The sequence below is a fragment of the Diadema antillarum genome, unplaced genomic scaffold (assembly GCF_040938485.1).
Source record: "Diadema antillarum isolate AM-2024a unplaced genomic scaffold, OU_Dant_1.0 seq00000197_RagTag, whole genome shotgun sequence".
NCBI classification, from domain to species: domain Eukaryota; kingdom Metazoa; phylum Echinodermata; class Echinoidea; order Diadematoida; family Diadematidae; genus Diadema; species Diadema antillarum.
Genome location: NW_027271259.1, coordinates 853,818 through 876,399, shown reverse-complemented (window position 1 = coordinate 876,399; position 22,582 = coordinate 853,818). Strand labels below are relative to the sequence as shown.

Here is a 22,582-nt window from a genome sequence, read left to right as displayed (position 1 = left end):
TAGACAAGATGAACTTACATTCATTTAAAATACACATTATGACAATTGGGGAGATGACCAAAATACTACGAAAGTATAACAAACACACAAGTGACAGCTCAGATCTTGATGCTTCTGAAATTTAATATCTTTGAGTGATTTTTAGTACATGATCACTATGGAAGATTTTGAAGCTCGTTGCATAACGAACTCAAGAGAACCCATCGTTTTAAGTTCAAACTTATAGCCAGATATCGAACGATGTCGGAAACATATACATATATTAATGTGCATTTAATCCAGTTTACTTTGTTTAGTAGCCGCAGCAAGGGATTTATAGAACTGTTCATGAAAGTTACAATAATGTTTACAGTGCTGGTGAAATGCAGATAATGTATATATATATATATATATATATATATATATATATATGTTGATAAGGTAGTCCACGTGTTGGCAAGATAAAAAGATAAGTAACAAAGCTGCAACAAAGTTCATGCTGTATTCACCAACGGTTTATTTCTTCAGTGTGAAGAAATAAACCGTTGGTGAATACAGCATGAACTTTGTTGCAGCTTTGTTACTTATATATATATATATATATATATATATACATGTATATGGATTAGATAGAACAGTAGGCAGGACCAGCATTCATGGTATTGACACTGTCAATAACTACTATAGGTTTTTTTTTTATAACATTCATATTCATTTCCGGTCAGTTTCTTTTTGTTTGCGTTAATTGCTATTAATAACTGATACATGTCGCCAGAAGTTGCTTCAGATCAAAAGGTCACCTTGCAGATGTATTCTCTCTGAATTGTACACGAGCCATCATCCCAATCTCTTGCTCTGTCCGAATAGGACCCGGTGTACCACACTTTGGCGCAATCCTGGTATCCCCCACCGTTGTCCGGCTGGCCACGGCGCCAGTTGGTATACGGAGTTGTTGATTGATCGTTCCAAACCCACGTGCCTTCACTCCTGATGTCGTTGTAACCAATCCAGAAGCCCTAAAATGATTTTTTTTTTCACAAACATAGTCTGTTAGTTGATCACGATCAGCAAACATTAGGTAAGAAAGAGCAATGCAATTGATTCTTTTGCAATTAATCAGGTTCACCGACCTGACATATTAGCCAATCCCAACATTTACTGTTTATCTAGCTATATATGCTTCATGCACTTGAACTGCTGTTTGTCCACATTTTTATGCTGTTATGATTCTCTGGCAAATTACGAGCACCTGCTCACATGTATATGTACACTGGTTTTGCCCAGCTACTTGCCTAATTAACATGCCTGGAATGGTGGCTCAACTCATTGGGACGACATACTTAGTAGTCAGCTGTTATTTTGGCGCCCTTGTAATTACATCACATATTTCGTGGATGGTTAACAACATTTGGAAGATCGGTCTAAGATATCATGCATCATCTCCCATTAAAAAAAAATGGTATGGATCCTGCTAAAATTATTGAAATTCTGGTTTTTCTTTTCTCTTCGGTCTGTATAATGAAAGTTTCTTCAGAAATGTCACATTTTGAATTTTTGAAAAAAATATACCTTCCCCGGGTTGTACTTGTTGATGATCTGGAAACATTCCATATATTTTTTACGATTTTTTTTCTTCTATTTTTCTTCAGATTACTTGGGAAATGTTTAACAAAAGACCTTGGAATGCAGCTTCCTCTCGACTCAGCGTATTAAACTTGCATGTTTCTGTGAAATTAATGTTACTAACAAAAGGCATGGCGAGCACCTGATGTGTACTCCTTCGGCTTTCTTTGCCACTGTTCTACAGTCATATTGACTACTTTGCTACATGTCTTGTCTCGTCAAATTGTTGTTCCTTTGTTGTGTCTCCTATCAGGTCTATATCTTTGTTTATCAAACTCTCACCAGTGACATAGACTATAGTGTTTTTTCCTTTCGTTATGGCTCAAACCCTAAATTTACATTTTAATTTATTGAATAATGATGAAAGAAATGTAATTATTCAGTTCATAAAAGACATAATTGTATGAGTAATACATTTAAGTCATTTTTCATAGAGCTTATAATCCCAAATGGAATATTTGATTTATGTTATATACAGACGTCCAAATTCAAGCGTCAATGAGTTCATGTTTTATTTGCACGATTTATTAAATGATCCAATATTTGCAAATAAAGATTCGTACTTAAATGCAGATTTCAAAATTGGTTTGATGAAATACAACTCTTTGAATATATCACAAGAATTTATTAAATTATTAATGTCCGTCTATATTATTTTAGTGCCACTTTCATTGACAATATTTTTACTAAAAGAATTTCTCTTCCGGAATCAGGTGATATTATGTTATCAGATATACCCGATCATTATCCAATATGTGTAACTTCTGTTATGAAGAATAGATCAAATAATTCCGAAAATTATTTAGGTAAACGTATATTTCATTTATGAAGGAATGTCAAGAATTTTCAAGATAGTCTAGAAAATGTTGATTGGGCTTCTGCTTGTCAAACAGAAGATCCCACTTTATCATTTAATAATTTTGTGCAAATATTCAACATGAATTTAGGTATTCATATTCCAATACGTTAGATTAAAGAAAAGGATAAAAATTCCGAGACTTTTATCGCATTACAAAATCAATTCTAACATCGATTAAGAGAAAAAAAGTTTACAGGTATAAGCATAACCCTACTGAGCAAAATAGATTGAAATATGTTAATTATACGAATATTCTTACAAATGTTCTTCGAATACCAAAAAAAAAAAGAAGAAATATCATACAAATTAACTTGAGTTATTCAAGCATGATATGAGGAATACACGAAAAGTTATTAAAGGTGTTATGAATATATTGAAAATACTTCTAAAGTTTCAAAAATTAAATGGGTCATCAGTGAGAAGTCAATTGATGTATCTGAAATTTTTAATGAGTATTTCTCTTCAGTTGGAGCAAATTTAGCGCGGAATGTTCAACCGACGCAAATAACATTCAAAGACTTCTTAGGTCCGTCTTACCCCAATTCATTTTTTTTTGTATCAACTCATAGAGAAGAACTTTTCAAAATTGTATGTGATTTTTATGATAAGAAAAGTTCTGGTTTTGATGGAATTAATAACCGTTTACTGAAAAATTTTATTGTTTATGTCGTTGATCTCCTTGTCCACATCTTTTATCTTTCTTTTTCGACTGGTGCTGTATCCGACAATATGAAAATGGCTAAGTTTGTTCCAGTCTTTTAAAAAGGGGGTAAAAATGATGCTAATAATTAAATGCCAATTTCTTTACTCTCAAGTATGCCAAAGGTTTTAGAAAGAATTATAATTATATGTTAGAACATCTAGATTTTGCCAAGCAAATCATATATTTACAAGTTGGTTTTGGTGAATTTTTTTGAATTTTTGAAAACAAAAACCCTCCCCGGGTTGTACTTGTTGATTTTGGGAGCACTCTGGCACTGTGGTAGTTTAAAAGGGCCCTGAAATCCAAATGCATGTTGATTTGTGTTGAGTCATGATACCCTCAACATCACTTTTGCGGTGAAACGAATATCTGGAAACATTCCATATACAATGTATTTTTAACCATTTTTTCTTCTATTTTTCTTCAGATTACTTAGGAACGCCCCCCCCCCAACAAAAAAATACTTTCAAACCAATATTCTTGAGATGACCTTATGTGTAAGCGTTTTCACATCAGCCCGATGTTTCGAAATAGCGCGCTATTTTGCTGACTATTTTCTGCGAAAAATATCTCGAGCTTGGATTTTTTATCGAGCTGATGTGAAAAAGCCTTGTGAATCTTTGCAAAAGTACTGAAATGTTTTTAAAAAGACCTTGGAATGCACCTTCCCCTCGACTCAGCATAACTTGCATGTTTCTGTCATATTAATGTGACTAACAAAAGACATGGCGAGGGAAAATGCAAGTTATGCTGAGTCGAGGGGAAGGTGCATTCTAATGTCTTTTGTTAAACATTTCAGCACTTTAGCAATGATTGACAGATGATGTCATCTCAAGAATATGAATATTGATTTGTTTGGAAGGATTTTTTGTGGGCGTTCCCTAGTAATCTGTAGAAAAATAGTAGAAAAAATCATTAAAAATATATGGAATGTTTTTATATAGATATTCGTTTCACCGCAAAAGTGATGTTGAGGGTATTATAAATCAACACAGATCAACATGCATTTGGATTTCAGGGCCCCTTTAAACAGCAATATTGCCAACGTTCGCTCCGGTGTGAAAGACAGATCGATAGGTTGTTGTTTTTTGTGTGCGTTTCTTTTGTTTGTTTGTTTGTTTTTTTTTAAGATTAGCAACCATGCCACTTGTTTGTCACTATTTGGGAACTTTGAAGAGTTTTGCAAAAACCTGGGCGGCATCAGGTGATTATATGGATCTGACCCTAAAAGGAGCCAGGGTAAGCAAACATTCGATCCCCAGCTTTCTTAAAACCACCGTTGTTGTTGTTTTTTGTTCAAGTGAGGTTTCCAAAATATGGCAATGAATTTCTGCCAGAAAACAAGATAAAAAGTACTGCTGCCCCTGAAATATTGCTCTACTTGGTTGCTGCTACAGGTATCGTGCAACAGAAGATGGGACAAGGAAATCATCTCGACTTGCAAGATGACAAATTTACACAAAAAAAAAAAATATGTATAGCGAATAACGGGGAGAGTATAGGGACTTTTTTTCAACTTATGTGATGTTGACATATGCGAGATTTTCTGTGTCACAATTATGGACCTTTAAACTAACGGCTGCTGGGAAACACTGAAAGAGTTAGCAACTGTATATTCGTGATCAGCTCATGTGCTCATTAGTACGAATGGTCTTTCATTTTTTCCCCTCTCATTCAGTTTGGCAGTTCACTCGTTTTCATTAGTGACATGATGCATAAGCATAACGTAGAAACAAAATATATCATAATAAATTATATAGGGTACATGCAGGTAATATGAGACTGCAGGTAATATGGCACGCGTGACTTAAAAACCCTTATTACTCCACCTGAACCACTTCCAAAATGCATATAGCGCCATCTGTAGTTTTATATCATCACTGTGCTTAGTTCTTGATGATTTTCCTGCTCGCTGACTGAAAGTTTGGTGAGAATATCACCAAATACTGAAAAGATATGTAAAAATTACAGTATTTTTTAGCCTTGATATAAGATTTGGCATTTCACCAATTACACTGGTGTAAGTAAAGTTATTGTGTGTGAAATCAATTCTTTACATTTTACGGAAGCTCATTGAATGGTTTAACCAAAGAAAGTGTGTTTTGGTCTATATACTGTACTAAATATGTGTTGTATGGCTTCAAAGAGGACCAACAAGACCCAACAAGCTGCAGGTAATATGAGACGTCAATATGGCGGACAGGTTTTATTGACATCTCTCATTTCAAGTGACTTGCCCAATTAGATAGAAGCCAACATCAAAATACCTCATTTTCTTCTCTGAGTTTTTTATATTCAAAGTATAAAAAAAATGTATCACAAAGTACAACACACAGCTGTATGAACATGTATGTAAAGCAATATTTGTGTACTTTAGATAGGGTGCTTCCAAATTAATGCCACAATTAATTTGGTTTGCTATAATCTTCAGTTTAAGTGTTATTTTATATGTGTTAGATACTGTACACGATTACTTCAAACATATGAATTCACAATTTTCATAGTTTTAAACATAAAAGACTGGGGTCTCAACGTTTTGTGTGATATTTCCACGGTTTTTATTATTTTTTATCAATTTTCTTTTTGCAACTGAGCTAGGCCAGGCCTAGCTCAGTTGCAAAAAAACAAACAAATAAGAATGATAAAATAATAATAAAATGCCGATCAGGATTATCTTTTTTTCTTTGAACTTTTGTGCAACATTTGATACCAATTTTGTAAAAATAAAAGTAAAAGACCTTTGCGTAATAATCTCATGTCGGTAATGAAATCTCATGTCGGCGTCAAATTTGAGAATTTCTGAGATTTGTGTACAAACACACGGAAAATGGCGTTTCATGCTTAAAATCAATTTTTGGCTTAAAATTGTGTTATTTGTCTCAGTTTTAGATAATATTCATATGATATCTATTAAAATTAGATAGTCAAACAACACCAATAGAAAAAAAATCATGAATTTAAGACATAAGATTGTCATTTTAACATTGACACAATGTCTACCATGCACAGTCTCATATTACCTGCACATGCAGGTAATATGAGACTTCTGCGATGATGTCATAATTTGCATATTAACTGTCAACAAAAATATTTGATTGGTGCAAATGCTATATAAAAGGAAGGATGAATAGTTGCTAATTCCCCAAAACAAAGTTTGATGGGTTTCTCTTTATGCATCTTCATGCCAATTATGCAAATGAGCTTAATAGTCTCATATTACCTGCATGTACCCTATCTAGATATCAAGCTTTCTTGCTGTGAGGTCGATACATAGGCATACTGGTAAGTAGCATTTTCAGAGGTGACAACAGTGATCATTACGTATTGGTTTCACAGATGCGTATTTTAGTAAATTTTAAAACCAATTTTCTTGCTAAGATTTAAAATCAGTGACATTTTTTTTTTTCTGTCCATGAGCAAAGCAGAACTACGAACTGGCGTTTTGTACTGGCACTATTCGGATTTGTAATGTACTCCATGTAAGGCTTACGTCTCCAGTAGTTGCAACCGTGTTTCGCCAGTAATTGTAGAGGAAAGTGTTTTCCGCTTCACTCAGCACCGACGTCAAATGACCACCAAGACGGACACAGTGGTTCTCCGCATCCTGAAAGTTTTTCTTCGCTAAGAAGAGCCGATAGCAGGAGCCGTAGAACCCAGTCCAGTACTCCGGGCAGCACCCACACGCCTGACCGCCGACGGCCATGTAGGAGGCCAAGACCACGAGAAAAGCAATGGTAAGCTTCATGGTCTCAGGATTCGAGAAGCTAATTAGCTTTCTTCTGTATAGGACGAATATTACAACAGAGGGATAATTGCTAATCCAATTAGAATAAAAGACGTATATATGCAATTGCCAAGTACATGTGCTTGTCGTTTAATCTTCTTAAAATACAAGCAATCAAACACCCCACTGTCAACTAGAAAAGACACCCAAGGCAGATAATGAGAAGGGGAGGGATATGTTTTCTTTATCCGTTTATCTTTCGATCTTAATAGGAATACATTATGTTATCAGTAATGGTCTTTCACACATTACCGTCGTCGTTCGAAATAACAGACGATCACGGTGAAAATTACACCATGATAATGCCGAAATTAAGATAAAAAATAAAGAAGAACATTTTACATAGTAGTAATTATCCCTAAAGGAAATCTCGTCTTTTATGAAACGATCACATATATTGGAAGGAAGGGTTTATTTTGGTGATGGCTATCGTTCTTTCACACCAGTCAGAAACGTTACAGAAAAAAAAATCGCTACAAAATGTTTAATGATTATTATAACCATGCAACCTTTATGAGTCTTCCTTCTCATTTGTAGGAAAATTTAAGTTTGCTTCTCCATAGTTGACAAAGCCAACGTGACAAGGCAGGAGCATAATAACATGATATGAACAGAACTGAGACATTACAATGCTCTCATAAATGCATCGTCAAAACGTCTGTTTCAAAAGATCGTTTGTAGGCCTGCAGATTTGTAACAGTTTTCAGTTAACTCAGACTGAAAGAAAGGAAAAAGGGTATCTGGACACTGTGTACTGTCACCTCCCCTGTTAAATCCTAAATAATGTGCAGATATTAAACATATATTAAACTCAAAGTGCACTCGACGATTGCAACAAAATTCAACAAAATCCACAATTCTTCCGATCATGGCAATCAAGTATCAATACTCACGAAAACTCGGAAGACAGCCGTTCAGAAGGGTCAGTGGAATATGGAAAGATATGAAACACTGGATAGTTTTCAATTTTTATACAAATTTGTTCCAAACAGACCATGGAAGCCACACCCCTCCAGCGTCCATTTCATCATCCCATTCTCTCCAACTCTTTATCTCTCCCTCTGTCTCTCTTTCTCTATATTTGTCGTCTCAACTATTCTTATAGACGCTTTTCCTTGACAAATTTTTGTTTACTCCAAGCTATCACTTTCTCGTCTATAGCCTTTCATATTCCTACTAAGATTCTTACATTCAGGATGTTACCACAACAATAACAAAAAAAAAAGTCTCAAGGAAAGGAGATTAAAACTCCAACTCTTTATCTCTCCCTCTGTCTCTCTTTCTCTATTTTTGTCGTCTCAACTATTCTTATAGACGCTTTTCCTTGACAAATTTTTGTTTACTCCAAGCTATCACTTTCTCGTCTATAGCCTTTCATATTCCTACTAAGATTCTTACATTCAGGATGTTACCACAACAATAACAAAAAAAAAGTCTCAAGGAAAGGAGATTAAAACTTTGAAAATCACTTAATCTTAATACATGATCCGCTTGCCCTCAAGACGGCTCCGGTGTCCCAAGGTTTCATAATATGATAGCCTTCTTTCTCAAATGGCTAGTCCTTCCAGTTTGTTTGAGACTCTGATGATTTTTGTTGTTGTTGTTGTTTTGAGGGGGTTGTTGTTATTGTTTTTCCTCTGAGGGGCCCACAATCTACAAGCTTTGTCTTCTTAGTGGGTCCCTCCATTTTTCAAATTTCGCATACTGTATAATTACTTCTAATCACTTGAATTATATGATAGTGTGTAATTATTATAAGGTGGTACAATCAGTGTACATACATTCTTTCATGTTATACTTTACGCACCTTAATTTCTGTTATCAAAAAATTGATGTTCATATCTTTTTTGTCGAAAAAAATGAAATAAAACATTGAATTGATTTCAACCTCTTTTCTTTACTTTCAAGGCTGTCAAAATAATGGATGGCGCTATTTTAGGTTGAGAAATCGTTAATTCTTAACTCCAGTGTGGCAAAGAAGCAGACGACGATGGTCTTGAAAATGTTGAATAACTTTACTAATATTTATTCACAGGAGGCCAGACACCATAAACGTGTCAGTAAGCATACTATGAACACTACCAGCGAGCCAAAAAGCCAGGGTTTGTCTTCCCTTCAATAACCATATGTTCATAAATCATGCTGTCACATCTCCATTTTCTTGTATCGGTGAGGACGCCTCCTGCTACTGTCAGGATTTTTTTTTCACAATTAGAACTTGACACTAGGATGAGACGATTTAACTGTTTTGTCATTGTTCCTCTCCTATTCTTGCTTAGCCATCTCCACTGCTTCCAAATTATCTTTCACTCCCTGAACCTATACTTGGCAGTTACTTTGCTCTTAAAAACATTGCAAATCTATAAGTACGAAACTTTGAATTTGTACAGTAGCGAGACCAATTTGCTCCGTTTTATTATGGAGCTACATGGTTTTATCAATGATTATACATTCCCAAGGAGATATGAGATTTGTTGGTCTAAAAAAAAAGAATTAAAACAAAGTTCAATTCTTTCATCATTAAGAAAGAAATATGAGTTGCAATGGATTTCAAACTATTGCATAATGTGATCTCTTCAATAGCTGCGTGTTCGTCTTGCAGATGTAGTCTACCCGAACTCCACACGAGCAATCGTCCCATGCAGTCCCTGGCTGTGTCCGCAGTGGGTCCGGTATACAACATTCTGCCGCAATCCTGGCCTCCTTTAGGCTGCGTTCACATAGAAGTATACTATTCGGGTATTCGGGGCTCGTTTTCGAGGGCACGCGAATAGCTTGAATCGAACGATAGGATTTCCTCACACCGGTTCACATAAGAGGGCACTATTCGAAAGTACCCGAATAGCTGCGAATAGTATAGCAAAGTGGGAATCGAACTTGTTCGATTTTCTTGCAGCGTATACCGTCTCTCGTTTATGAAATAATGGCAATTTTGGTCTGGATTTGCCCTTTAGCAAAAATAAGCATGTAGACTGACATTCTGATGCAGTTTAGAAATTGTTAATAAGATTTGCTGGGATGTAGGAGGAAGAAATCCTCACTGCATGGGATGGTGAGTTGACAGTGCGGGTGATGGTGTACTCGGTGCTCGAATAGCGAATAGAGAATAGAGAATACCGAGAATACCGAATACCGAATACCGTGTACTTCTATGTGAACGCAGCCTACGGTACACGGAGCTCTAGGAGTTGAATGAATGCTCCAAACCCACGTGTGTTGCGACACAAATTGTCGCCCTTTGAAACAGGCGACAAATTGCGCGTGGAGCTGACGACACAAATTGTTGCCCCTGCGCAACTTGTCGTCTGGCGACAATTTGTGCAGAGGGCTGACGGCACAAATTGTCGCCCGCCCTCGAAGCACATTTTGGGGGGTAATATCATTCTTGACATAGTCATTGAAATACCAACACATAACTTACATGGCTACATCCACGCAAACAAGCCCTGTAAAAAGTCACGGTGAGGTTTCAAGGAAATGTGTATGTGGGCGCGCATATGATAATTGGGTGTGTGTGTGTGTGTGTGTGTGTGTGTGTGTGTGTGTGTGTGTGTGTATTGCATATTATGGAAGAATGTGTGTTGAGTTGAGGTGGTTTATGTGCATTACGATGATTGATTTTGTTTTAGCGTTTGTTGGTGCTTATTTATAAATACTATGTATTTGTGGAATGCATATGGCAGTTCAAGGTGCTAAAATCAACTTACGATTGAGATATTATTTACGGTATGTCGAAATTACTCTAGTATTCGCTCATGCACAAAGCATGGCAAACTTATTCTGGGACAAATAATAGTGAAATGGAAGTTGAAGCTAAGACGGATGGAAGAAAATGACTGCAGTGGGGAAAAATGAACAAAGACAGATAACAGTCAGGGAGGGTACCTCCTTCGTATGCCTTTTCTCTCGGTCTCTCTCTCTCTCTCTCCTAGCCCGCCTCACCGTTGCAATTGACACACCCATACTATTTTGAAATCAACGCCGCTGTGAACTCTAAGCACGTGCTTATACACTTTGAAGGCATTTTAATTGCCACAGTAGACTTTTGCTCCTGCCTGCTGCTGAAGATTTATGTGATTAGACTTTCTTTTTAGTTTGATTGATATCTAATTGGAGTGCTCGTTTAGGGTCCGCACCTACAAATCATACACAACACATACCAAGTAGCCCCCTCCCCCCCCCCCCACACACACACACATACGCATAACTTACCAGTCATACCCACCCCACCCAAGCATAACACCGGAGCAACCACCCCCAACCACACTAGTCTGGCTTCCAGACCCTCTGCCCATGCTATTTCGCTATTCAGGATATTGACGCCATCAACGTCGGAAACTAGCATAGTTTAAGGTGGTTTTGTCCTTTCGGCAAAGGCGGCGACTTCGTCGCAGCGGAGTCCAGTTTGCAAAGGGTCTGGAAACCAGACTGCTGTAATCATGACTTATTAGTTTTTCGGGGGGGGGGGGGGATGATATCCACCTATTTTGATTTATATCCAAGGTTGTCAAATAAATAAAGAGGGCAAGCTGACCAATTGCAAGGTCCTTCCTGATTTAAGCGTAAAGGGACCCAATTTCTTGTGTTATTTTTAGTTGATATCAGAGGATAATACTTCGGTATAAAGAAAACCGTAAATTTCAAATAGAGGCACACTGCGTAATACTGTCACACGTCAACTGGTAGGCAGATTATTAGTGAGCACGCCATCTAGTGCTGTCAGTTGAATTTATTTTATCCCCAAAAAAAAGTATGTATATACCGTGTGCCTGCTTGTACGAGATCGATACGAGAATGTACGAGAATGATAAATCACTCGGACTCGGGTTTCTACGGGAGTGTCGTAATTTAATCTTGTCTTCTTTCGTCGCAACTCACTCCAATCCATTTCACTCCGTGAAAACTGTAACAGAGAATGATATAAACAAAGGCATATACAATCTAATTAATACCTGTGTTAACATACTGGCATAAATGAATGGCTCATTTCATGTGTATGCATAGAAAGATAAGGCGCTGTTTGTACCAATAAATGCATCTTATAAATTAACACTCAGTATCTGATTCTTTACTTGTGTGTCTTGTTCGCATTTATCTGACTCGAACCTCAACTCTATCTATATCGTTTCCATAGTAAACCTTTACTTTCTCTCAGAAAACTCTATCATTATCAGTGACACCGATATTGATGAATGAATGGGAATTTCTTGTCCCGATTTAACTCATATCAGTATGACTTGAATGAGCCCTTTAAACTGTCGCAATCCTTTACGTCCTTTGTTTGAACAAGTTTCTTATTAACCTTCATATGGTAATCCTTTATACTAAATCATGGCACGCATCTTTCACTCGAGATACCAATAAGTCAATATTACTTGTCTCTTTTTACATAGATGAATATTCATGATTTAGGAATCAGAGTTGCCAAGTAAGGGTAGCACCAAATGTTTCAGCATTGGCAGCTGAAAATGTTATAAAAATAAAATAAACCTGTAACAGCACCATAAATTGCCTTTGAAGACCAAACTTCATTACAGCCTTCATAATTCTTCTCAAGTTTAGTTACAGTACTTTCAGTGCTGTTTTACTTGGCAGCCTTGACATGTACAATCTAAACAAATAGCTGTATGTGACTTTGGCTTGACCTTGAGCCTGATTCATTTGACATTCAACTTTCATACATACACAAACGTGTTCTCCTATTGAAGAAGAAACTTTCAACTATCTAGGTTTTACCAACCAAAACTGCAAGTGCTTGTTGCATAATCGTGTTCTTACACTGAACCTAAATTTCTGTAATGTACAATGTACATAAGCGTACTTCGGTACTTCGGTCAAGCGAAGCACACACGCATTCTGCGGTACACATTCTGTCACTGACTACGGTAACATTGCACAAATGATAGCCAAATTTATACATCTTTAGAAACATATTTTCAACAAATACTTTAGAAAGGAGTAAATTACTGACCTCCGTGCCTATATTTATCGCTTTGGATTTACCAGGATTCAGGATTCTCAAGATAATCCTGGATTTTCTCGTTGCAAACAGGGCGAGTCGTTCATTGCGACATCACGAATTTCAGTCTCCGTAGATGGCGCTGTGAATTATGCGTATCTCGTAATTTGCGAGATAATTAAATTGATCAAACTTTACATACCGGGTGTCCCAAAAAAAAAAAGCGGAACGGTAGATTTTCAGTACCTTGCGGTCTAAGAGTTATATATCTCTTGACATCGTTAGAAAGAGCATCTTCCGCAGAAGACTATGATACCAAAATCAGTTAATTTGGATATACTTTTTATTCTATGTCAATTTCTGAAAATGCAGTCATTGTCAAATTTCGCCGGATTTTTGCGACTTATGAGATAATGATTTGAGTGAGACACGCGATCCATACGATGAATATTGTGTAAGCTCGGTGATCCATGTCAACAAAAGATACAGCTTTCACATTGGGAACGGGCCAGGAAAAAAAAGTGTGTGTGTGTGTGTGTGTGTGTGTGTGTGTGTGTGTGTGTGTGTGTGCGCGCGCTCCCAATATGAAAACGTTATCTTTTGTTGACCTGGATCAACGAGCTTACACAATTCACCGTATGGAACGCGTGTCGCGCCCAAATTATTATCTCATAAGTCGCAAAAAATTGAAAATGACTGTATTTACAGAAATTGGCGTAGAATAAAAAGTGTTCAACCAAATTTAATGATTTTGGTGTCATGGTCTTTTGCGGAAGATGCTCTTTCTAATGATGTCAAAAAATATATCACTTTTAGAACGCAAGGTACTGAAAATCCACCGTTCCGCTTTTTTGGGGACGCCCGGTATATGTTGATTAGGGATTGTGTATAATAAAGAAAGGAACTAATGCTAATGCAATTTTAGTAAGGAACAAACTAGAAAATGTCAGGGTTAGCATGATATTTTAGTTCATAACATGGGCCCCGAAAATGAATAAACTCTGCCTTAGAGATTGCCTCAACAACAATTCTTTTATACTTTTGGATCTGTCACAAATTGAACTTTATAATCCAGTTGCTTAATCAAATGGCAGTATGATCAACCCCTCCCCCGCCGTGAAACAAAGAAAAAATTACTCTCAATTTATTGTTAAACATGATCTATTTTGAAGGACTTTTGAATACGAATGGAGCTTTCACGTACTGCGTCTCAGATATTTTTGCTCCAGTGTCATAACGCAACGTTTCTGCACAACATTTGATACAATCAGTCATTTTTTTTTTCATTATTGGTTTCTGACTTTATTTGACGTAATCAATTAAATGTAGCAGCGATGCCTGTCATTTGAAGGTGGAAAAGAGTTTTGGAACATTGACTAGAATAATATGGGAGTGGCAAAAATATGATTCTGTTGTCGTGGTTGTTGTACGTCGAATAATAAGTATTACACTTTTTGTAACATGCAATATCCCCGTGCACATGGCACCGGGCACAGCTTCAAAGGGAAACCTTGGAATACGATTCAAAATTGAGGACAGTCGAATTGAGGGTATGTATACAGAAAAACCACTTCATCCCTTGCCGGGTTGAATACAATTGATTTTATAATGCGATATTTTAAGATTTTACACTCCAGCGAAAGTTCTTGTTCGAAATCTTTGCTGTGTATGGCTGTATCTCCAGATAATTGAACTTAATATGCCAGTCTCTGTTTGAACAACTCAATGTTGTAGAATATGAATACTTATTAAAAGTCTTTTAACCCCCCTCATTTCTAGATATATTTATCTATCTCTCTCTCTGTCTCTCTCTCTGTCTCTCTCTGTCTCTCTCTCTGTCTGTATTTGTCATCTCAACTATTTTTGGACGTTTTTTCCTTGACCACTTCTTCTTTTCACGGAGCTATCACTTTTTCTTGTATAACCTATTACATTCCTCTGATAAAACTTAGATTCAGGATGTGTACCATAACACTAAACAATTTCAGGGAAAGGAGATCCAAACTAGCTCAATCACTGAATTGAAAATCACTTACACTCTTGCCCATGCAGGGGCGGATCCAGGAATTCCGTGAAAGTGGGGGAAATGATAGCTTTACATTCTTTTCTTTTTTCTTTTATTTCAACGAAAATCGAAGGAGGGGCGCGCCGGGAGCGCTCCCCATCTGGATTCGCCACGCTTGCCTTCAACATGGTGTCATATTTGGGCCTTCTTTCTCAAGTGGCTAACCCGTCTAGTTTGCTTGGGACTCCGATCATATATATATATATATTTTTTTTTTTTGCGTTGTTGATTGTTTTTTGTGACTGATATCCTCCTCTCTTTTATCATTTCCAAGGCTGTCAACATAATAAAAAACGGGTAGGTTGACAAATCGTTAAGGTAATATCTGATCTAAACCCCATTCCTGAATCTTAATTGTACATAAAGTTTATGCTGTAGCTTCTCAGTTTTCTGGCAAGCAGAATAGATGAGGACGCCCCCTGTTGCAGTCAGATTTTTTTTTCCTGTCTTATTTTAATTGGAATTTGACACCAAGATGAAACGATTTGATAAATTAAGCGATTTAACATATTTGCCATTATTCTCTCTCCAGTTCTTGCTTAACCATCTCCACTGCTTTAAACTCACCTTTCACTCCCTGAGATAGTTGGCGGTTACTTTAACTCTTGATAACACTGCAAATCTAATTTGTGATGAAGCGAGTCATTTATGATTCCCAAGGAGATAAGAAAATATTGAATAACAAAAACAAAGACTCAAGTCCAACTCTTTCATCATTCAGAAGGAGATCTAAGTTGCAATGGACTTCAAACTATTGCATATAGAGAACTATTGCATATAGTGAAGTCTTCGATAGCTGTGTGTTTGTTAGGTCCTCAAGACATTTTTCTATTATTGCTTTGCTTTTGTTTTGTCTTTTGTTATGTTGTATAGTTCTTGTTATTTTTATGTTGTGCTTGTTTCTAATTATGAACCTAATTTTGAACCTACATCCTACAAGCATTGCTTTTTAGTAGGTTCCTCATATTTACACATAATTTTATTACATGTCCTTATACATTTGTAAAATTATGTCTAAAATTGAATGTTGTGTTATACATATTTTACTCCGAAATCAAATGGACTATTGAAACCTGAATATGGAATGTTGAATATGGAAGTTGAATAAAAAATAACAAAAAATTATCCTGCAATTCATTTCTTAACTCTATGAATCCCCAGCTTTCTTGGCCCCTCCATGCAGGCCCAAGTGGGGAAGGGACGCATTGTGACCTATATATAGCTTCTATACTACTTGATGTATTTATCGTCATATTAGGCACATGGTTTGGTCAACTCATACTCTATAATATGACCCACATTTGAAATCTCGCAAGGTCACCAATTGATGGCGGTATTCACCAAAATATAAAGAAATACAATTTGAATATGCTGAAATCATGTTTTTTATTTATAACTACTTTACGCTAGTATAGGTCTTTATTTAAAACCATTGATTTTCATACTTGCCACAAATGAAATCAAGGCATACTTCACCATTTGTTTATATGGTTGACATTTCTCAAGACCAACACATGATGAGGGCGCTATTCGCTACAAAATATTTGTGAGTTTAGAAGACTTACAATGTATTGTTTGGTAGAGGTATATAATGGGTATTACATTCCATAACATATACTGCAAAGCTTTGTTGGCAGATTTATTATGATATACACATGATACAGCAGGCAAAATTTCTGCGAAAAAAAAATGACACAAAATGAAATGGTAGTCTTTCGAAATATAATGTTTTGTCACTTCTTTCTATCATATCTATTGTTGTTCCGTACGGGACATGAAAAATAAAGGAAGCAATAAGAACACCATTTTAGTGTTGGTGACATCCATAATCATTTCATATGTTGGTCCTTCGGCAAATTACAGCAAAGAAAACCCCATTTCATCCTTTATCATTATTGTTTACTTAAACTGGAATAGAAAAACAAGCAAAGACTGACGGACATGGTCGTCAGTTTCAGTTTGCGAAGGCAGCCAGCAATATTAGACAGAGCTAAATTACGTATCAAAATGTTTGCAATAGTACTTGAGGAAAAAATCACCAAATTTGGTTGAAATTGGGTCAGGGGGCGTAGGAGTGGCAATGATTGTAGGGGGCAAAATGCCCCCCCCCCCCCCGGACTTTTATAGAGGTGCGGTGTAGTTGAAAACTGACTATATTTCAACGGCTCATTTCTCTTCTTTCCTTTTTTTTTTTTCTAATTTAGGGGGGTCGGCCTCTAAAAGAAAAAAGTCGAAGGTTTCTATATCCTTCCTCAGCCTCATTTTCATTCTGAGTCACATGCTTTGATTTTTTAATCTAAATGCCAACGATTGTTTTATTCTGCCCATAATTTCATTTTGAAGTCTAACGTTCATATATTCTTTGAATCAAGGTGGAGAATAAACTTGAAACGTGAATCTTGAACAAGCGTGGCAGTGGTTCGTCCTGGAATAGTAATGCACGTACAATATTGTGAGGGCAATCAGTGATGCAATAATCTATTACAAGTATCGTACTTTGAGATAGTTCGTTTGTGGGGGCGCCCTCAAAGAAATTTTACAGTCATGTAATCTCTCTCTCTCTCTCTCTCTCTCTGTGTGTGTGTATATTATGTATATATATATATATATATATATATATATATGATATATTATATGATATATACGCTACATGATATGTATTATATTATGTATGTAAGTATAATATAATACGTACGTTACATTATGTTTAAGTGTGTGTCCGTGTGTATTATGTGTCATTTAGTTAGTATGTCGTGCTACCGCTGACAGAATATTGGCACATTATTATTGCACACTGCAGTCTTAAGAAAAATTAGTAGACAAGATGAACACACATTCATTTAAAGCACACACACACGGACAGTTGAGAGAATGACCATTGTTCATTATGATTCATTATGAAAATATATAAACATACAAGTGACGGCTCAATTGAATGATAATTCTCGAATTTAATATCTTTGATGGTTTTTTTTTATTTTAGTACATGATCACTATGTAGGATTATGAAGCTCGTTGCACAAAGAGTATCCATCGTGATAAATTAAACGATGTCAGAAAACTACTTAATGTGTATTAAATCCAGTTCACTGTGTTTAGTTTTTTTTTTCTTTTGAAAGGGCAGTAAGGGAATTATAGAATTGTGATTAAAGTTATAGAATATGGTTATAGTGCAATAGAAAAAAAAAGTTTCAGGGTGAGATTTTTTTTTTTCATAAAGGAGGGAAATATGGTCTTGGTTAGAGTAACTGACATGACAGACTTTATAGGTATGAAATGAAATTTTGAGTGGAAGAATTAGGATTAGAAAAAAAATACTGTAAGTAACACAATAAGCGGCCCCATTACTGACACTATCAATAACTAGCTTCTTTTTTTCAATGATAAATCATGTTAATTTCTTGTAGGTTTCCTTGTATTTGCGTAAATTGCTATCAATAACTGATACATAACGTTACAATGAAGTTTGCTCCAGATCAATAGGTCAGCTTGCAGATGTATTCTCTCACAGCTCCACACGAGCCATCGTCCCAGTCTCTGGCTGTGTCCGAAGTGGTCCCAGTGTACCACATTTTGCCGCAATCCTGGCTTCCCCGATAGTTGTCAGGCTGTCTCTGGCGCCAGTTGGTATACGGAGCTCTAGGAGTGGAATGATCGCTCCAGACCCACGTCCCTTCGGTTCTGATGTCGTTGTAACCAATCCAGAACCCCTAAATGAATGTGTATTCAAATTAGGATAGTCTGTTGTTGGTCATGACCAGCAGACAATAGCTCCGAAAGATCAATGCAATTGAAAATCATAATTGTAATCGCTATAAACCACTGAAATCCACGTCTAAAACCCTCACTATATACGAGTCACGCCTACATGGTCCCTATCTTATAGGGACCCTTGGGACATGCACTTCTAATGAAAGTTCAAAACTGAACATCAGTTGAGTTGATGTTTTGAATTTTCAACTGCTTTGATATTAAGAAGGAAACTTGCTACGTGTTCTGATGTAGAATCATCAATTTTCGAACCGATATGTAATGTTAGTTGGAGAAATATTTTACACTAAATGGCTCAAATATCAACGGAATATACACCAAGTTTTATACGCTGGTGTCGTTCGAAATTCACACACAATGTAAAAGCTGCATTTACGCCATGTTCCCGGCGGCCACGGAAGCCCCGTTTGCCCGTAGTGCGGCGTCGGCAGATGAGGCATTCTCCTGTTTCTCCCCCTTCACATTCTAGTCTTGTTCGTTCCAGTCCTCGCCCCGGTGTACATTCAATCTGTCAATAGGTATCAGACGCTGTTCTCACGGCGTCTGGTCAGGCTAAACTATCAATGTTTTTGCGTCGTGTCCCGCTACGGACCGCCTCCAAGTTTTGTTACGGCCTATTACGTTTCTATTATGTTTCGATGCGTTCACTCCAAGATTCCTCATTAGCACCGGGACTGCCAGTTTAAAAACCTGACACGGCATCCACAGCAATCACGACCTGCCACATTTGCCTGTATAACGTCCCACCGCGTTGTTTCACGTCCATCCCGTTTTGTATACGGTGCATGGCCTGTAACGTGGCTACCGTGGTTGCGGGAACATGGTGTAAACGCAGATTATAGCAGTAAGATTTTCGTAAACGTCACTGTTACGACCAAAATCGCACTGAGAACGATCGCACTATAGGAACCAATGTAAACTAGTGTCCAGGCAGTTTATTAACAATGATTTCAAGTCCAAAAATGATGTTCAATTCAATTCAACTCAATCAGATTATTTCTATTCTTTTTTTTTCAATAAAACGTAACACAAAGTGAGCACTAGTGAACAAGAGGCTAATATTTCGGACAGTGATTTGCTGCTCTGTCAATGTGGGACAGATATTTCGTTATTGAAACACGATATCGATGATTATGGTTCATAAAGAGTTGTTTGCGAAATCTTTGTAAATCTTTCTAATTTCTAATTTTCTAAGCCTACTCGCTCTATCTATCATCCCGTTTCATCACTAGGCATGTGTGTGTGTTTTTTTTTTCTTGCAATATCACTTATATTCAGATTTTCCTTGCAAAGCATTTTTTTTTCATCATAACCAAAACTGTAAACAATCATAAACAGAGAATGACGATCGGAAAAACAAAATGTTTGTGTGATTTTTTGATAAATGTAATGGAAATAAAACCTACATTATATTTAGCGTTAAGATGTATTACATCTAGGATGTATATTACACTTAGAGTTGTTATTACATTGAGGGTTGACTTGTATTACATTTAGGGTTGTCTCCGGTTCCAACATTTAGGGTGATATTGTCTCTGGTTATTACATTTAGCGTGAAAAAAAAATATTACATTCAGGGTTGTTATTACATTTAGGGTTGAGTTGTATTATGTTTAGGGTCGTTATTACATTTAGCGTTAAAATGTATTACATTAAGCATGGCTCGACACTAACTTTTTTGTTTGGTGGCCCGATGGGGCCACCAAAATCCCAAATTTCCATTTTTTGGTTGCCCGAGAGAAAAATTTGGTGTCCCGAAAAAACAACAATAAAAAACGTTAAAAGTCCTTTTTTTTTTAATGAGTCAAATATTTAAGTTTTATGATAATAAGAATAAGAAGTTGGACATATCTACTCATAAATAAACTTCAACAAACTTGCAACACTCACTCTCAGGCACTCATTCAGTCCTTTTCATCCGTCCTTTAAACAAATTTAACTGCTAATTTCCGGCGCAAAAAGTTACGAATTTATTGACATACTTTTCAACAACTTTTGGTGGCCCGAGGCGGACCACCAAATTTGCCCTTTTTTGAAATTTGGTGGCCCGACTTTCATTTTTGGTGGCCCCGGGCCAGCGGGCCACCGTTAGTGTCGAGCCCTGCATTAAGGGTGGATGTTACCTTTAGGGTTAAAAATTATAAAATTAAGGGTGAATATTACATATAGGATTAAAAATCATAACTTTAGGGTTGATATTACATTTAGGATGGTCTCCGGTTATTACATTTACGGTTAAAATGTATTAGGGTGGATATTATACATTTAGGATCGATATAACATTTAGCGTTAATATTACATTTGGGAGTGATACACTTGGGACTTCCAGAGCCTTCCAGATACCCTGAATTCCTGTTTTGTCATGTGCATAACATCATACCATAACTGTAGGCGGTTTATTCTTGAAGCAGTTTTATTATGAATACTTTTCACATTTTGTATAGTCAACAATACGGCCCGTCGATGAGCCGAGGACGTCGAGGTAAGTGGTCTATGGCGAGGGTACAGAGGAAGCGGTTGGTATGTGATCATTTAAAATCATGAATTGAATACCAGATGATTCACATACTTAGTTTGTACCGTTTATGCACGCTATACAAAATGACACTTTTCTTTTTCCATCAATTTAATGCCAATTATTTTTAATTTACTGCCTTTAGATATCCAAAAAAAAAAAATCTTGCGAGATATCATTTTGTTATAATAAGTGTATTATTGCAATTACCCATTATGAAACCATTTTATCAAATAAAGTGTTTTTAAGCAAATCCGAGAGATAATCTAAGACTGATTTAATATTCGCGCGTGGAGGTCTGTATACTACACCTTTAATTATGTTTTTGCTGCCAGGAACTGTAAGTTCAGAAAAAATTAAGAGACACAATCGAATCAGTCATGCTGTTAAGCTCATCGCGAACTACACAATCATAATAGGAGACTGTTAGACATGTCTCACGTGATCCTAATCAGACGATCTTGCCCCATTCGATCACCGCCCGACATGTCTGACACTGACCCGATAGTCGACCAACACAGATCGGATTCATCGGACTGCAATCCGATACACTACGGTGGGTGGCCGAAATCAATAGAAGAGATGAGAAAATCTCTGTTGAATAGGAGTCTCTTAGGCAGCTCCATATATTTGTGTGGGATATTTTTGGGGGGTTTTTTGTTTTGTTTTTTGTGCTCTTCACCTGTTCCAATCAATTTCTCTGAAATTCTCGAAGCAGTCCCTTCCATTCATAATCTATACTGTTGAAAAGAAAATAATGTTATATAATTATAACAACTTACATCCCCTGTAGGAGTTGAAATCGTGTTTCGCCAGTAATTGTACAGGAAAGTGTTTTCCGCCTCGCTCAGCACCGACGTCAAATGACCACCGAGTTCGACGCAGTGGTTCTCCGCTTCCTGAAAGTTTTTCCTCGCTAAGAAGAGCCGATAGCAGGAGCCATGAAACCCAGTCCAGTACTCCGGACAGCACCCACACGCCTGGCCACCACTGGCCATGTAGGACGCCAGGACCACGAGAAAAGCAATCGTCAGCTTCATGGTTCAGGATTCGAGAAGCTTCTTTAGACAGCTTTCTTCTGTAGAATGAATGTTACAACCGAGGGAAAATTTGAAGTACTAATCTAATTAGAATAAAAGAAATACAGGATATTACCCAGTACACGTCATGATTGGCGAAAAACTTCTCCCATCAGAAAACAAGAACAACAAAAAAATACGGGCAATCAAACACCCATCTGTTAACTAAAAAAAAAAGACACCTCACCTCAAGAGATAAGGAATGAGAGGGGATCCACCTGTTTTTTGTTTGTTTTTTTTTTGTA

General features: G+C 36.8%; 2 protein-coding genes across 2 annotated transcripts; both read right to left on the bottom strand.

Moving 5' to 3' along the window:
• Positions 1-767: 767 nt before the first annotated feature.
• LOC139728768 (C-type lectin mannose-binding isoform-like) lies at positions 768-6,909 on the bottom strand. Its single transcript, XM_071639707.1, has 2 exons — positions 6,655-6,909; positions 768-995 (listed from the first exon to the last, which is right to left on the bottom strand). Exons 1-2 carry the CDS (start codon positions 6,907-6,909, stop codon positions 768-770), a joined length of 483 nt encoding a protein of 160 aa, XP_071495808.1.
• Positions 6,910-18,448: 11,539 nt separating this feature from the next.
• On the bottom strand, positions 18,449-22,298 carry LOC139728766 (echinoidin-like). The gene is made up of 2 exons (XM_071639706.1): positions 22,041-22,298; positions 18,449-18,682 (listed from the first exon to the last, which is right to left on the bottom strand). Exons 1-2 carry the CDS (start codon positions 22,296-22,298, stop codon positions 18,449-18,451), a joined length of 492 nt encoding a protein of 163 aa, XP_071495807.1.
• Positions 22,299-22,582: the final 284 nt, after the last annotated feature.